The sequence below is a fragment of the Poecilia reticulata genome, chromosome 3 (assembly GCF_904066995.2).
Source record: "Poecilia reticulata chromosome 3, P_reticulata-male-v2, whole genome shotgun sequence".
NCBI classification, from domain to species: domain Eukaryota; kingdom Metazoa; phylum Chordata; class Actinopteri; order Cyprinodontiformes; family Poeciliidae; genus Poecilia; species Poecilia reticulata.
In genome coordinates, this window is record NC_088832.1 from 16,200,563 (window position 1) to 16,214,792 (window position 14,230).

Here is a 14,230-nt window from a genome sequence, read left to right on the forward strand (position 1 = left end):
TTCAAGACTTGTAAAATGTAATCAGAGGTTTATGTATGGAAACACACATGCATGTATAATTTTGGTCTGATGTATAATTTCTAGTTTGAGTTCATTTTATTCTTTGTAATGTCATGATATGACTTCTCCACCTTTGTGTTTGGTTTGACAACTTAAGAAGTTATTGAGCTTGGAAGAAACAATTTAGCCCTAACTTCCTAAACTACAGAAAAAAATATTTTCCACATCTTAGGAGACAGAATAGATGGATGTTTCCGTACCGACTCCTGCCACCTGCAGGGCTCCATAGAAAACTTCTCCCCAGATTTCCAAACAAAAAGGCAATATAGTTTTACAACTGTCAGTGAAGCATAACAAGTCCATTCTTACTTCCATTCAATAGTGGGGGAAAAAAAAGAACAATCAGAAGTTTAAAAAAGAATAAAATTTTACGTAGCAGTGATTGCCACTTCAACTGTATATTCATTCTATAAATAAAATTATTTTATTCTGGTAAAATGTCTTAAGCTTATATGTAAACAAATACCAAATACTTGTGTAGGAATGTTCATAACTTCTGTATTAATCTTAACATATTAACTCATCCAACTTTTGTTTACCTTCAACAAGATGGAAAAAAAGGGGAAAAATGATGGGAAAAATTACGAATATTTAGATTTGTGCCAACTGGTCTCAAACTGTATGTATGATGAATAACATGCAAAATTACATTGCATGACATTTAAACCGTTTTTTACTCTTATTTATATATTGTAAAGAAACGATGCTCTGCCAATAGCTTAAAAAAATACCTTAATTAAATGAAATATAAAAACTGAATAAAACAAAACACAAGAAATTACCCTGAATGTCATGAATGTTTAATCTTATGGTTCTATTAAGTTTTAATCTCTGGTGTCCTGCTGTATTTCAGTAGGAACCCTAACAATATGCATTCAAAGTTACCTACCTCCTCAGCATCTGTATGCATATTTATTTTGCTCCGTTGGGAATATTATGTTTTGCTTTCAATAAACATTTTGAGGTTTTTGGCCCTGAAATATCACTATTTCCATACTGATTTTGGTCATTTCTTTTACTTTTTCATTGCACGAACCCATTTTAAGGCCAAGTTTGACCATTGACATCTTGGTCCCATGTGGTGCATATTTAATCCTCAAACTCATATATATTTACTCTTTAATATTTCTATCTAATAGGTTTGACTTGAAACAACTCTTTTAAGAATGCATTAGTTCAACTCGATGTGTTTTGGCAGAATAATTACTGGAATAAAGCACATTATGATGTAATGGTTTGCAGAAATCAAACCGTAAACTGCAGATGTGCTCAGTTATCAAACAGACAACAAGTAAAAACATTTCAGTAACCTCATGTTTAACTGAAACATTCATCAAAATCAATTTGTTACTTGCTGAATCTCTAATCTACAGGTCATTTGCATCCAAAAGCCAGCGACAGGAAAATAAATCATATTGGTGCACTGCAAGGACACGCTTTTCAGAAGAAATACAGTACAATCTATAACAACAGAGAGTTTAGTTTCTGTTTACAGTGCTATGTACTAACATATTTCTACACTGAGGTGGCTGGCTTCTTGGATGTTGTTCACTACATGTTTAGCTGACCAGTGTGCTTTTCATGTAATCCTACAGGCTTCGGTGTGGTCAGAAAGCCTCAGCTGATGGGATGAACATGTACAAGTTTACACACAATTGCACTCCAAATAAATATCTATTATTAATATGCATAATAGTACATTTACATACTGCCAAATTGATATGTGCTACATACACCTCTAGTCATCAAATGTTGTATTATTCTTCTTTTATTTATATATATATATATATATATATATATATATATATATATATATATATATATATATATATATATATATATATATATAAGGTATATATATATATATAAGTAATTTTTACACTGAATTGATAATTTTTTAGGGTTTTTCTGTGCAAACAATAAGACAATAGATTGTAGCTTTTCTTGTTTCTCATTTGTTGATATTCTTAGGACTAAAACAGATGTACACTCAGGAAACTCGGGGAAACAAAGTCAACTCATGTGTCACAAACTTTGTGTTTGGCCTAAGAATACCCTTCTTCCTGCCTGTATCCGTAGCCTCCTTCCTGTGCTTCCTCTTGAACGTACTCCTCCGTCTTCTCCCAGCCGGTTGCCCAGCCTCCATTCACCTGTGTGGTCGCACCGTACGTTTTGGCTGCACCCCCAAAAGCTCCGTAACTCTGGGTGATGTCACCAGTCTCCTCCGCCAGCTCATCCTCATCGATGAAGCCACATTTTTCCTCACTAGTGAGTTCCGGGTCGGCCCACGGCTGTTTCTCTCCAGAGGCAAAGATCCCATAGAAGACCACTCCTCCGTAGTGCACCATGGAGGCTATCAGGAATACGTACTGCCACTCTTCTCGAGTCTGACGCAAAGAAAGAAAAATATCACATTTATTAACCAGAAAATACAGAGGAAGCAACCAGAATAAGACAGACATTTTACTGTCTTCTTCAGCAAAATGAATAAGACAGAGAGTTCTTTACTATTTTTGGCAACAATTTATTCTGTTCCTATTTAAACAACAAAATTTCCTCTTGTGACCATGTGCTGGCAAAGAGAAGTTGTTACTAAAAAAAATCATTAATCACCATTTATTCAAATGACACAGTTTTCAATAATAATAATAATAATAATAATAATCATACTAATAATAATAATAATAATAATAATAATAATAATAATAATAATAATAATCATAATAATAATAATCATAATAATAATCATAATCATAATAATACTTTATTGATCCCCCAAAAGGGTGGAAATTGGTACGTCTCAGCTTATCAGTCAACAATAATTTAAAATTATTAAATAAATATTCATAAGTATCATGACAAGGCTATAAAATTTCTTATAACCTTGTCAATGACCAATGTAAATATCCTGAAAGGCATTTTGACACTCAAACTGTTTTCATTAAGAAAAGGCCAATGGATTTTTGAAGATTCATCTTTGGTGGTAATCTCCGTATTTCAGAAGTTGAAATGCCTCCTTACCATAACCCCAAGATTTTTGCTTTCCCCATAGATTCTCCATCAGATTCAAATCAAGGCTCTGGGCCTCACCAAATGTTAATATTTCTTCTAGTAAAAAAATGTAAAAGAAAAACTGTTTGTAAAATTAAAAGATTACTTAAGGCTAAATCTGCCAGAAGTACAAATAGTTTTGGCTTTTTTATGGAAGACTTTACTTCATAGTACTTTTCATCACATGGTTTTCCTGTTCAATTACTCTTCACTCATTCTGTTTTGTATTTATTTCATGGTATTTGTAACAGACCACATGCCAGCATGGTTTTATCTGTAAACTATATTTCTATGTAAATTAGTGCAAATCATTAACATCAACATTTAAACTGCATCTGCTTTAAGATGACAAAACTCCACTTTGGAACTGGTTTCAGTAGATCAAGCTGGTAGCTTGTTAGCTGACTTGCAGTTCTTTAGCTGGATTAAGCTCATTCTGCAGGTAAAGTTTTATTTCATGTAATGTCTAAGCTATGACTCACCACATTGTTTTTTTTATGTTTAAACATTTAATAATAATAAGCATAGGAATGCAATTATTTCATTCAAGAATCCTTCAGGATCTGTTTTTTAAATCTGGGATGTTTGTTATGTTCACAGGCTGAGAATAGGGATTTACCTTGTTCTTTGTCATAGCACCAACAATTAGAGGGCACACCATCCCAGACAAGGTACCAACACCATTAGAGATGCCCATTAGGATACTGGCATAACGAGGAGCGATGTCCAGATGGTTCACATTAAAGCCTGGTGGTATTAAAAGTAACATGAAATTAAAACACAGCAGACCCATTTATCTTTTTTCTTTCGTTTTTTTAGGAAACAAGTTCAGCTAGTCATATTTAGCTACTATATTTAGGGAGCTAGTGTGACAGAATGCATTGAGTAAAGCTAAAGATAAAAGCAGCACAAATGCAGACCATCTTGTTGCAGAAATAGGCAACGACTCTCAACACGTCCTCCTCCCTCCCCCCACTCTGACTGGCTGAATGAGTAAGTGTCCTCCTGAGCTGCTGCAAGCCGCCTGCCTGGCGTTTCCCCCGAGACAGCTTGCACTGAATTATTAAAGACTCTGGCAGAAAGCTTGAGAGCAAGAGGAAAGAAACTGATTTTGCACACAGACCTCTGGATCCTTTGCTTCCTTTGCACTGAACAAAGACATGAGCTTTGAGATCTGTTGAATGACTGGAAGGTAAAAGGAATACCACTACAAGTTGCAGTCTAATGTACACAGACAAAAATGTCAATTTATTCAACAAAAAAATGATTCCTTTAAGTAACATCTAGAATATAAGTAGGCACTACAAATACGATAAAGCGATTTGATCAAAACTGAGCATTGTGTCATAATTCGTCTGTCTCTTGTAACACATTAAGGAACATATCACAAACCTGATATGGCAAATCCACTGAAGCCCACTGCCAGCACAAGGAAGGAAATTGCCACCCCTTTGCTGTGGGAATACCCCACCACCAGCAGTAATGTGGCCTCCATGCCAAATCCTAGCAGGAAGAGAGACAGCGGGTCACACGTGTGCACACAAAGCACACAAAAAGCCCGGGGGCCGCGTGCTGGTCATCGCGGTGCCAATTGAATTAAGCAGTGATACATGCGCTGCACTCAATTACATAGCTGACAGATATGAAATCAATGCACAGTGACCCACACTCACAGAGTGAGTCAACCTGAGAGCTTCAAGTATTGTACAGATAGATTTTACAAAAATACAAACAAACTCATCTCTAAAATCCATCTGGCAGAGCAGAAAAAAAAAACCAACCCATGTAACACCCTGTGGCTGAGCAAGAGAAGTGTGGAAATGATTTTTTTTTTCTTTTTCATTCATCCGTGGTTCAACTTTCTCACCTCCACAGTTCATTATTTTCCTGACAGTGGTTGTTGTCAAGATGTTCCTGCTGCGCAGGTAGTCGGCCAGCTGACCGCCGATGGGCACGATGATGGTCATCACCAAGTGAGGGAGGGCAGAGAGTATGCCCACCTGTAAATAAGAAAAACGTTTAATCATCTACTGTACCTATGAAAACAGAACAAACCCAACTTTAAAATGCAGACTAAATCTGCACTCAAGCATTTAAATTTGCAAATAACCGTTCCACTTTCATTGTTGCCTTTGCAAACAGATATTTCTTTATTTAGTTTGTTTTTTTCTAATTATGACCATAGGATCTTAGCTCGGTCGTTTTCCACCACCTTTGGGGGTGTTTCCCACTTCGATCTCGGGGCTTCCAGTCCATATTCTGCACAGATGTTCCTGTACACTATGCCCACCACTTGGTTATGTCGTTCCATGTAAGCTTTCCCTGCCAGCATCTTGCACCCTGCTGTTATGTGCTGGACTGTCTCAGGGGCCTCCTTGCACAACCTACACCTTGGGTCTTGTCTGGTGTGGTAGATCTGAGCCTCTATTGCTCTGGTGTTTAGGGCCTGTTCCTGTGCAGCCAGGATGAGAGCCTCTGTGCTGTCCTTGAGTCCAGCTTTTTCCAGCCATTGGTAGGATTTCCTGATATCAGCCACTTCAGTTATTTGTCGGTGGTTCATCCCATGTAGGGGCTTGTCCTCCCATGACGGTGTATATATATATATATATATATAAATAAAATATATTTATTTATTTTATTTTATTATTTTTTTTTACAGTATAGCCTGTGTCCAAAGATAAAACCTTAAACTATGCTCTAAAGGCATCTGGAAAGTTTTTTCCCCAAGTATGCAAATTCAGAAAATTTCTCATTAAACATCATCAATATCAAAGTCATTGATTGTTTATGTAAAAACAAATGCTGAGTGGGCTGTCAGGAATATTGTAAAAAATATATAAATTGCAATATTGGCCCTTTGTACACCAAGTAAAACTTGTTGCATTTCCCCTTATTAACAATGCAATTACACCCCTGTGTCTGTCTTATTTACTTCTCCTGTTACTTAAATTTCCATTGCTTGAATAGTAAAAAAAAAAAAAGCCTGTGTTGTTCAAAAAGATATAGATATATATGATGTGAAATCATGTGCTGTTGCTGCACAGTGTACATGTTCATCTCATAGAGCATGTCCACCATCTACTTTAGCTGAAGCATGATTTACTTGGTCATTTAATTATGCTTTATGTTTATGCAACATGGTCCACCTTGCTTATCTCAAAGCCGAACACTTCCTCAAAGTATGCAGGCTGACTGATGAGCAGCAAGTAGAAGGTCCAGCTCCTGCAGAAGTTTGCCACAATGATTGCATAGACAGGCATAGAGGTGAAGAACTTCCTCCAAGGGGTCTTGAATTTCTAGAAATCATTAAAAATGTATTGATTTATAAATAGGAATAGACAGCTGAGAAACAAATAAAACCAAAAAGTCATTTTTATGTGCAGTTTTGATTTCTACCTCGGACGGACCCATCAGGTTGGAACTCTCTCCAATGCTCTCCTCTATGTAGACGCGCTCTTCATCAGTGATGGAAGGGTGATCAGCAGGGCTCTCGTAAGACACAAGGATCCAGAACATGTACCAGAAAATGCCGAAGCATCCTGCAAGAGAAACACATTTAAAATCTTTGGTTAATCACAGATTAAGTACTGCAGATAATCTTGACCTCAAATGTGAGCATTTGGAGGATGTGTCAACCGAAATGCCAGAGAGGAAGAAAGAAAGAAAAAAAAATCCCAGACAGAAGAGCTAACTGTATCCAGTCTGGAGGGAAAGACGGGGGGCTGTTTATTGACAAACCAAAACAACGGGGAGGGAAATCAATACTCAGTCTGCCTGGATAAATCCGTTTGACTTTCACTGGACTCTTTAGCTGTCACAGTCTAGAGCTTAGAAACACCTCCGCCTGAATATGAGCAGAACACGTCCATTCATCCATTTACTTGCCGTAGACATAAAACACTGAGGACCATCCCGTATACTGGACCAGGATCCCAGCCAGAGGCATCGCTATCACAGCACCAGCATAAGAGCCTAACAAACAACAACACAAGAACATCGACGCATTTACGATTAGACACGGTGAACATTATAACAGATTGAGATGTACAGTTTCAGCAGTGTGTTTATATAGGAAAATGTCTGTTTACCACAAAATGAGAGGGTAGCCAGGCGGCTCCTTTCTAGTGGTGGAGCCCACTTGCTCCAGATTCCGTGACAGGCTGGGTAAGTCACTCCCTGAACACACCACAATGAGGGTCACTATTAACTTAGTCCATTCACACAAAGGCACCAGCTTTATTTTAAATCACAAGCTACTTATATTCACTTGTTTGCATACAGTTGTGTATTGTAAATATACGTTACAGTACATGATATTTGCAGTATGTTGCGTTTAGTTGAGTCTGAGGTACCCTTGCAGTCTATCCTGGAAAGCCCTGCCCACGCATGAAGCTGAACAAACACCTATTTAGCACAATAACTAACAGAAATTAACATTTTCACCCCTGCGATAACCATGAACAAACTGAGCACCTAATGATCTGTTTATGGAGCAAAGCAGGTATCTGGATGTCAAATGTTTATCAGCTGCTAATTAGAAGAAATTGTGGAAATGACAGTCTGCATGTTCTGTCTTGTAGCAGAACAGTGTATAAAGTAGTAAGTCTTTAAAGGACTAAATGGTGAATTAAAATATATTTCCCTTTCTCATTTTGTATTTTTTAAAAAAAATCAAAATTGTAAAACAAAGAGGGCTTTTCTACATTTAACTGTTGGAAATGCACACAACAGGCAAAGCTTATCGGCTTACTTTTTTCAAAATAAAGTCAAAGGAGTGATGTGACTTAAATCAAAATTTTCCCTCTAATATATCTCTAAGGTGCAGGTGGGGGAGCACGCTGCTGATGCTGCGTATCCAGGATACAATGCATGACGTACGAAAAGCCAGAGCTCGAATGTCCTACAAAAACAAACTGTAGTGGATCAGATCAATAAAGCTCATCTCAAATTTCCTCTGGCTACATATCCAGAAAGCGTGCTACAGTCAGCCCCTGTGCTGTTTTGCTGGTGGATTGAATTGAAACGTAGCAAAGCTACGGTTTAAAAGAAAGAAATATGTTTTACGTTATTTCCAGTCAAAACGAGGAGGTGGAAGACATTTAGACGATCTTACCTCCACGAGTCCTTGTAATATTCTGACAAAAATAACACACCCATAGTGGACTCGAGCAGCAGAGGGGATGAACATGTTGAGAGTGGAGGTGAGGACAATAGCTGCACCAAATACCCTGTAAATAATAAGAGGAAAAACATTAAAAATGATGGCATTTTAGCACTTTGATTATTGCAGTAATGCTTCCTTGGTGGGGTTTTAGCTTGCATTATTTAACTGAGAAAGATTTTGATCAAATAAATTGGCCATGAGGTCTTTTTATTGCACTTTTTTTTCTTTACAAAACAGTAAAGCGTCTGTAATTTAACATTTTTTCCTTACGTAAAAAAATATTTTTTGCAGATTATGTTTGTGTTTGGTGACGATAAGCTGCACGCATCCTCTTTAAGCGTCGTCATAGAAATAAATAATAAAAGCTGCGGTGCTCTCTTACCGGTCTCGCAGTCGCTTAGTAACCACAGTTTAAAAAAACAGAGTAATGTCGTTTGATAGCAATAGGGTGGGGTGGGGGGATGGATTTCTAGGATACTGTGCGACATCTTGCAAAAGAAACGGACAAGATGGTTTCTCTAACCTCTTTATTTTTGTGACTCTAAAATCAAGAAAAGTACATTAAAAACGACCAATTTATATGTACTTTTCTTTCGGAAGGTTAGGCTATTTATATCCGAACCAAGGCCACTGAAACCCCATATTTGTCATTTCTGGCACGTTCTCCCACCGCACTCAGCTTTACGTGGAGGGGGGCGAGCCCTAATCCGGTGGAGGCCACTGTCGGGCACGAGACCAAATGATTAGATTAAACCGCACGCGTCAATCAAGCGGGGTGAGGCCTAGCCAATCAGTTTTACAGGAAGATATCAATATCTTCCCTGTATTGAGAATCAGGGTAATTTCTTATGGATTGACACATTGGTTGAATATTTCCCAAATATCCATTAGACTAATGTTGTATATTATTTTCATATTTTCAGAAGCCAAACTTTTCTTTATATATATATATATATATATATATATATATATATTGCACTGTCATCGTAATGGGCCTATTGCTGGGTGTCTGTGTAGTAAGTCATGCGTAATTACAATGACCGAGACATTGGCGGGGGAATAAAAGCCTTTGGCAAGTAGTACGGGTCTGGTATCCATACCCCGAGAGAGCGGCAGATTAGACCCGGGTCTCCCCAGGGAGCTCATTAACAGGTGGCACGGAGCCTTGACACCAGGAGCTGCAGGGCCGCCAGCCCGCTGCCCTACTGTCTGCTGCTTCTTGCACTTATTCTCTATTTTACTGCCCTGTATTCACCATGCATTAAACATGGTGAATATCTGCATTGATTTAGCCTGTGGTTAATATAATATATATATATATTAACCATTCTGAATGAAATTCATTAAATACAAACGGGGAGAATAGAGATGATTTTGTATTACTTAAAAAAGCGTGTTATTTTTAATTACATTTTAACCAAATGACAGTGTTTGTATTGTTGTTGTTCTTCTTCTAATATTTGTCAGTATTTATGAAAATGATCAACCTATTTGCTGCCAGCCTCGAGGAAATGTATCCTCCCGGGATTTGCGTCACAATGTAGCCCCAGAAAAAGGATCCATGGATCATTCCCACTGTCTCCGGGTCCCAGTTGAACTTAGCTTTCTGGTGAGGAAAAAAAAAATATGGAAAATTTTAATTAGCTGGGGGGAAAAATTATCATGTTGCAGAAATGACTCTGCAGATTTTCCTCACATCATGAAATATTTATGAAGGCCTGAAAATTGAATAGTAACGATCCGATTAGAAAAGCATAACGACACTAAATGAAAAATAAGATACTGGCGTATAACAAGTACAAAATGAACCTGCTTTATATTTTAGCGATCGAATAATTGTTATACTTGAGTGCAAAACACGTTAAAAAAACATATTTGAAACTAAGATTTGAAACTAGGCATTTATGGTTTTGTAATTCACCAGTGTGCGGTTTCAGAAAAAAAAAAAATCAGCCTAATAATAAAGTGGGCTGTAAATTCATGTTCAACATAAAGCGGATTTTTTTTGTGTCTGTTTTATCAATGAACATGACCTTATATGATCTCTTTCGTTTTATATTCATTTTGAATTCACATATTTCCACGTTAATTAATAATGATGATAAGCTAATTGCATTGTTGTGTGGATTATTCAGTTGAGTCACATTGCAATAAAAGGCCTTTTTGACTCCTGTTGGGGGGAAACGCAGCCAGTCCCGTCCCACCCCCCCCCCCCCCCCCCCCATCCCCCGTGACCAAAAACAAATAATATCATCTCACGGATGTTCAATCAGATTTTTTTTCTTCTCTCTCTCTCTTTTTTTTATCGTGCGTAAAAGCGCGCGTCTGCCGTCGTCACACACCTCCTTGATGATGATCTTGCCATTCTGGTGGATGGTGCTGTTGTTGACCATGCTCACGATAGCCACGCCCAGGTTGCATCGGATGCCGAAGGAGATGCAGAAGCCTAAGCCGCTCATGATGGCGATGATGTAGCGGCGCGGCAAACCGAAACACGTGCAGTCACACAGCGGGGGTTTTTTCTCCGCGGCCTCCCGAGGCCGCCCATCCTCTGTCAGCTCGATCACCTCCCCGGTTTTCTGCCTCCTTTCTATCACCCTGCAGACAGACAGGTGAAGGAAACACCGCCTGCTGAGTCCCTTACTCACAAAAACATCCCTTATTAAATTTAGAGGAAATGTATTTATTTATTTTAGTTTTTCTGCATGCTTTCTTTTACAGTAGGCTGATGCTTTAAATGCGATATCCCAAAGATTTCGCGTAATTTTAATGTGAAATACAATGGCCCAAATGCCCGATGAGGCCTCTGGAGAAACAGTGTTTTACAGTACACACTGTTCTCTTCTGTGCCATTGAGGGGGGGAAAAAAATCAGATGTTTTCATGTTGAGGACTGAAAGACAGAAGAAATACCACAAGTACGTACAAAGTCAAATAGGTCCGTCCGCATCTACTCAAAAATAACAAGAGTAAAAAGAAATCTAAGGGGAGAGAATCAGAATAACAGAGTTTGGCCTGCAGGTTGAAAATGGATCAAAATGTTCCTGACTGTACCGCATTGCAGCAGCCTTACACTTTCACGCTCATTAGCATTCAGAGACACAGCAGCAGCAGCAGCAGCCTGCAGACGCTCGTCTGTGGGCTTTCCTCAAACTCCTCTCCCCCCCCCACCCTCCTATCACCCCACGCTCCCTTTCAGCAAAAGCACGTTCATTTACAAAGGGATACGCGCAAAATGCCGATTGTGAAAGGACGAACAAAACAGCTGCACACACCCTCTTAAAATCCTCTGAGGATTGCGCGACCAGAGTTATTCTGCAAGGAACCAGAAAATCGAAAAGAAACGAAAATTGGGGAGGCCTTGGGGACAGTGTGACGTTACCTGAGCACAACGAAATTCAGATGAATTTAACTTCACGTACAGATGTATATCTAAAACTGAACATATACCCAGAAGGGAAAAGGACTGGTATAAATGTAGCTTTAAGTCTAAAGAAATGCATACTCGACTGGACGTGAAGGACAATTTTTAATTCTTGGATTGTAAAAAAAAAAAAAAAACAACATTAAGATATTTTTTAAAACCTCATTGGAATGGGTGATTTTAACATGCTCGTTGGATGCAGGCCTTCGTTACATCCTGGATCGTAATGACTTGGAAATTGTCGGCGAACATCAAGAAATCCTTGCGCCCCGTTTAACCAATCTGCCGATAAGCTTCACGCAAAGGCCGCTTCATCCAGAGGCACCCGAGCTCTGTAAACCTCGCACACACGCACACATGCACGCACATTGGGATTACATAATTTTATTCTCACTTACAGAGGCGTGACTAGCGATCTCTGTTAGGCCATTTGAAAACATCAAGTTGACCCATGCATCCACAGCGATGCAGCGCTGTGGGAAAAAAAAAATACCGCAAATTCACGTCCATTTAAGTTTAAAAGCCTGCCCCTACCTGTACATCTGACCCAGGGTCTTCCCCGCAAATTCCTTGACCCCTGTCTTCACGGACTCCATGTCCAGGCTTTGTGTGTTGACTGTTGTTTTATAAAAAAAATAATAATATTACTAATAATTTTACTGCCTCGGCATCATGTTACAGCGCAGGATGGCCGACTGCCGCGGCTAGCGGCAGGAAAGCGACAAAACGAAGGTGGAGGGAGTCTGAGCCCAGGGAGGCGACGATCCAGCAGGCGAGTTTAATTTTCAGCGCAATTGTGACAAAACCTCGTGACGAAAACACCTTTTGACAAAGAGAGGAATTCAAACGAGGTGCGCGCCTTCATCCGCCAGCAGCTCTCCTCCCGCCTGGAGTACAGTAGCCGCACAAAGTGCCATCACGACCAAAGGCGAGTTGAAAGTGAGAGCCAGCAGCGTGCGAGAGAGCAGAGTGAGTTCAACTACAACAACAACAACAGCACAAAAATACTAAACAAAGCGATCATCTAACCGCATGAGAAAAGTGCTAAATATAAAAAGCCAAAAAATAAAAATAAAAAATAAAAAAAATGGGGCGTTGGAACAGAAGCATTAAATCAAAGAGGGAGGGAGGCTGGATGGATGATGTCTCCTGTGATGAGAGCAGGTTCATCTGACGTCGTGTTCAGCACCGAGGTCAGCGACAGCAGCTCCGCGCCTGACCGCTGGCCAGCTGCTTACTATATATATATATATATATATATATATATATATATATATATATATATATATATATATATGACTTAGCTACAGAACATGTCTATATATTGTGTTTCTGTTGCCTTACAGCCTGATTAAACATGCAGACTGCAGCTGAGGATGCAGACAATACCCAGTTTTATATATATATATATATATATATATATATATATATATATATATATATATATATATATATATATATATATATATAAAATCAAGGACAGTAACCCTATAAATGAAAGCTGCAGCTCTCTCGAGGGCGGTGCTATGGTAACCAGATGAACTGAACTACCACCATCACCCCCCACCCCCCTTCAACAAGCTCCTGTCGCCAACGCAGGAATCCATCAATAATTCAAGCATTTCTGCTATTCTCATTGTCCCTGACAATCACATCTTCAGCAGGGAAAATGGACTTAATTTTGGAAGCGTCCTCATCCTCCTGTCTCCTTGGAAATTCAAACATTTATTTGGAATTGGCAATTATAATCATAAAACAATAATATTGGCATATAAACGTTGTGCAGTTATAAATAAATAAATAAATAAATAAATAAATAAATAGATAGATAGATAGATAGATAGATAGATAGATAGATAGATAGATAGATAGATAGATAGATAGATAGATAGATAGATAGATAGATAGATAGATAGATAGATAGATAGATAGATAGATAGATTGATTGATTGATTGATTAATAAATAAGTGTAGTTTTAGGAAAGAAATCCTGATAATGAGTAAATAACAAATCAAAGCTCTTTTTTCTTCTCATTTGTGGGTATTGGCTGCCACCTGGTGGCTGAAATGGGAAGTTTTGACTACCTGTTTTTCTGACTCGTATATTTTTAAAATGGTCAGATTCCTATAGAAATACTATGTTCACTCTCACCTATCATGACTTATAGGTGCGTTTCCTGTCAATAATCTGATGGTAGTTTGTTCTATTTAATCCCTCTAGGAAAAAATATCCCGATTTTTCTTTTAAAGTACAATTTCTCAGAGTATTTGAAATCTTTGTCAAATCATTGTGTGTAACTTGAATGTCAGTCTTTGCCATTTTGTAGCATTATCAGTTTTAATGTAAATTTGTTGCAGAGAAACTGGACACAAGCTTTAATTCAAGAAAGAAACATTTCCATGCTCCTGGCAGTGAAAAGAATGACAAGGAAACGTTGTTAGTTATGTTAACTCCTCCCCTAGTTCCAAAATAAGTTTGGATATTCTGTACAGCTATAAAATAGTCACAAATAAAGTGATTTGCTGTTGGTC

At 38.3% G+C, this 14,230-nt stretch overlaps 1 protein-coding gene across 1 annotated transcript; it reads right to left on the minus strand.

Annotated features, from left to right (window-relative positions):
- Positions 1-1,912: 1,912 nt before the first annotated feature.
- slc17a6b (solute carrier family 17 member 6b) lies at positions 1,913-12,896 on the minus strand. The gene is made up of 12 exons (XM_008405173.3): positions 12,233-12,896; positions 10,618-10,873; positions 9,763-9,881; positions 8,225-8,339; positions 7,200-7,287; positions 6,997-7,083; positions 6,508-6,650; positions 6,258-6,407; positions 4,979-5,111; positions 4,504-4,614; positions 3,731-3,858; positions 1,913-2,447 (listed from the first exon to the last, which is right to left on the minus strand). Exons 1-12 carry the CDS (start codon positions 12,292-12,294, stop codon positions 2,106-2,108), a joined length of 1,734 nt encoding a protein of 577 aa, XP_008403395.1. The 5' UTR covers positions 12,295-12,896; the 3' UTR covers positions 1,913-2,105.
- Positions 12,897-14,230: the final 1,334 nt, after the last annotated feature.

Coding starts and splice junctions, on each gene's coding strand:
- slc17a6b (XM_008405173.3), bottom strand. CDS start 12,294: ATGGAGTCCGTGAAGACAGGGGTCAAGGAATTTGCGGGGAAGACCCTG. Junction 10,874..12,232: donor ACCCTGGGTCAGATGTACAG/GTAGGGGCAGGC, acceptor GTCTGTCTGCAG/GGTGATAGAAAGGAGGCAGA. Junction 7,084..7,199: donor GGCTACCCTCTCATTTTGTG/GTAAACAGACAT, acceptor GTTGTTTGTTAG/GCTCTTATGCTGGTGCTGTG.